General features: G+C 36.4%; 1 protein-coding gene across 1 annotated transcript; it reads left to right on the forward strand.

The window, feature by feature from the left end:
• The first annotated feature begins 305 nt into the window (after positions 1 to 305).
• Positions 306 to 2,048, forward strand: LOC127091491 (probable cysteine protease RD19D). Its single transcript, XM_051030145.1, has 3 exons — positions 306 to 899; positions 1,041 to 1,401; positions 1,495 to 2,048. Exons 1-3 carry the CDS (start codon positions 411 to 413, stop codon positions 1,797 to 1,799), a joined length of 1,155 nt encoding a protein of 384 aa, XP_050886102.1. The 5' UTR covers positions 306 to 410; the 3' UTR covers positions 1,800 to 2,048.
• Positions 2,049 to 2,467: the final 419 nt, after the last annotated feature.

Below are 2,467 nucleotides of genomic sequence, written 5' to 3' on the forward strand. Positions count from 1 at the left end.
AAATATTATTTTTTTGTTACAAAATTAATATTTAAAAAAATATTTTTTATTTAAAATAAAACTTTAATATTATTTTATTTTAAAAAATACTCCGATTATGTAAATATTAGTGTAAGGGTTAGTGTAAGAATAACATTCATCTTTCTATTAATACATTATCTCAATTCTCAACCCAAACTGACTCCACGTGTTAAGCTGCATGTTAAGCTTCACCATTGCATGTTGCCAATTGCCACCTTTCCTCCTCACTTCAAAATTTACAGTTATACCCCTTATCCCACTCACCGCCATACATCACCTACATAAACACCCTGCATCGTCAGGCAAGTCAAAATCGCCATTACTCCATCCAATTTCCGTGGAAGAAACCGCCGCGGAAGCAAGCAGAGGTAGGTAGTAGCACCACAAAGATGGTGGCGAAACAAAACACGGCTCTCACATGCTATGCACGTGTTGCAATCTTCCTCTGCGCTCTAACCCTATCAACTTCCCTCCACCGAACCTCTTCCAACCACGAAACCTTGATTCAAGACGTAGCTAGAAAGCTCGAACTCAAAGACAATGACCTTCTAAGCACAGAGAAGAAGTTCAAACTTTTCATGAAAGATTACTCCAAAAAATACTCCACAAGACAAGAGTACCTACTACGTCTTGGAATTTTCGCTAAAAACATGGTGAAAGCCGCGGAACACCAAGCACTTGATCCCACCGCCATCCACGGCGTTACACAATTCTCTGATCTCTCCGAGCAGGAGTTTGAAAGTTTCTATACCGGCTTTAAAGGCGGATTCACATCAAGTAATGCCGCCGGCGGAATAGCGCCTCCGTTGGATGTAGAAGGCTTGCCAGAGAATTTTGATTGGAGAGACAAGGGAGCTGTTACTGGAATCAAGACACAGGTACATGAGTTTATACTAACTTGCTTCAGTTATTAGTTTATTACATACACATGCATGTTTGGGATTTCTAGTTTTTCTGTCTCAGTTTATAAAATATATTGTATTCTAGTTTGAATTTTTTGTGTGATTGATTTGATACAGGGTAAATGTGGATCTTGTTGGGCTTTTAGCACTACAGGATCAATAGAAGGAGCCAATTATCTTGCGACCGGAAAGCTTGTGAGTCTTAGTGAACAACAACTTGTGGACTGTGACAACAAGTGTGACATAACTACGGAATCATGTGACAATGGTTGTAATGGAGGTCTTATGACAAATGCCTATGATTATTTGATTGAGGCTGGTGGATTAGAGGAGGAAACTGCATACCCTTACATTGGTGATAGAGGTGAATGCAAGTTTGATCCAAACAAAATAGCTGTTAGAGTCACAAATTTCACTAATATCCCAGTGGATGAGAATCAAATTGCTGCATATTTAGTTAATCATGGCCCACTTGCAAGTAAGTCCCTTTAATTAATTAAGTGTATGTGTATCTGACTCTTACGAGCGACACTGATACGGATATTAATGATGATAAACTGATAATGTGCAGTTGGGTTGAATGCGGTTTTCATGCAAACATATGTTGGTGGTGTATCATGTCCTCTAATATGTAGCAAGAGAAGGTTGAACCATGGTGTATTGCTAGTAGGATATAATGCACAGGGTTTCTCCATTCTTAGGCTTCGGAAGAAACCGTATTGGATCATCAAGAATTCGTGGGGAGAACAATGGGGAGAAAAAGGGTATTACAAGCTTTGCAGAGGGCATGGTATGTGTGGAATGAACACAATGGTTTCTTCTGCCATGGTGGCTCAAATACAACCTGCTGAAAACAAGTCCTATGCTTCGTATTAGCTACCTAGTTCTGTTTTCGCCTTGCTATGGAGACAGAAAATGTGTGGAGTATTTCAACAAGTTCTTATTATAGGAAAAAATAGTTCCTATTAGGTGACGTATGTAACATTTCACTAGATTATAATAAGTTTGCATCTCCTAGTTTAGTTTAAATTCCCTCCTAAGAAAAAAAAACATTTTGATATGTATTGTAGTGTATGTTATGTGATATGATTCTCTTTTCATATTAAAAATGGTGCATTGAGAATACCCAAGTCCCACATCTAAGAATATCATGTTAAGATAGATGACAGAAAAACCTCATATGCAGGCAGTTATATGCTTTTAGCTAAAATAAAATAGGCCCTTTTTCTCTCATCTTGTGACTTAAGTTTCAAGCGAAGTTTTAAAACATCGGTTTTAAGCAAACAAATTATTTTCAATGAGTTTATCTATAAAAGGCCTATATTATATTTTTCAGTCATTGCGATTGAAAAGATTTAAACAAATCTACATATCATGCCCCCATAATTTGAAACCAAATTGGTTAATGAGATCACAAATATAAAATAATAAAAAAAAGAAATGGGCTAATATAGTTCAAATATTGGTTAATGAGTTCACAAATAAAAAAAATGGGCAATGTTAGTTAATGAATTTATGAATATAAGAAAAGAAATAATTTGATG

The sequence above is a fragment of the Lathyrus oleraceus genome, chromosome 6 (genome assembly GCF_024323335.1).
Source record: "Lathyrus oleraceus cultivar Zhongwan6 chromosome 6, CAAS_Psat_ZW6_1.0, whole genome shotgun sequence".
NCBI classification, from domain to species: Eukaryota; Viridiplantae; Streptophyta; class Magnoliopsida; order Fabales; family Fabaceae; genus Lathyrus; species Lathyrus oleraceus.

What these genes read in the sequence shown, in the direction of transcription:
- LOC127091491 (XM_051030145.1), top strand. Translation starts at nt 411, where the DNA reads ATGGTGGCGAAACAAAACACGGCTCTCACATGCTATGCACGTGTTGCA. An exon ending in TTACTGGAATCAAGACACAG is followed by an intron (nt 900 to 1,040) that starts GTACATGAGTTT and finishes GATTTGATACAG; the next exon opens with GGTAAATGTGGATCTTGTTG. An exon ending in TAATCATGGCCCACTTGCAA is followed by an intron (nt 1,402 to 1,494) that starts GTAAGTCCCTTT and finishes GATAATGTGCAG; the next exon opens with TTGGGTTGAATGCGGTTTTC.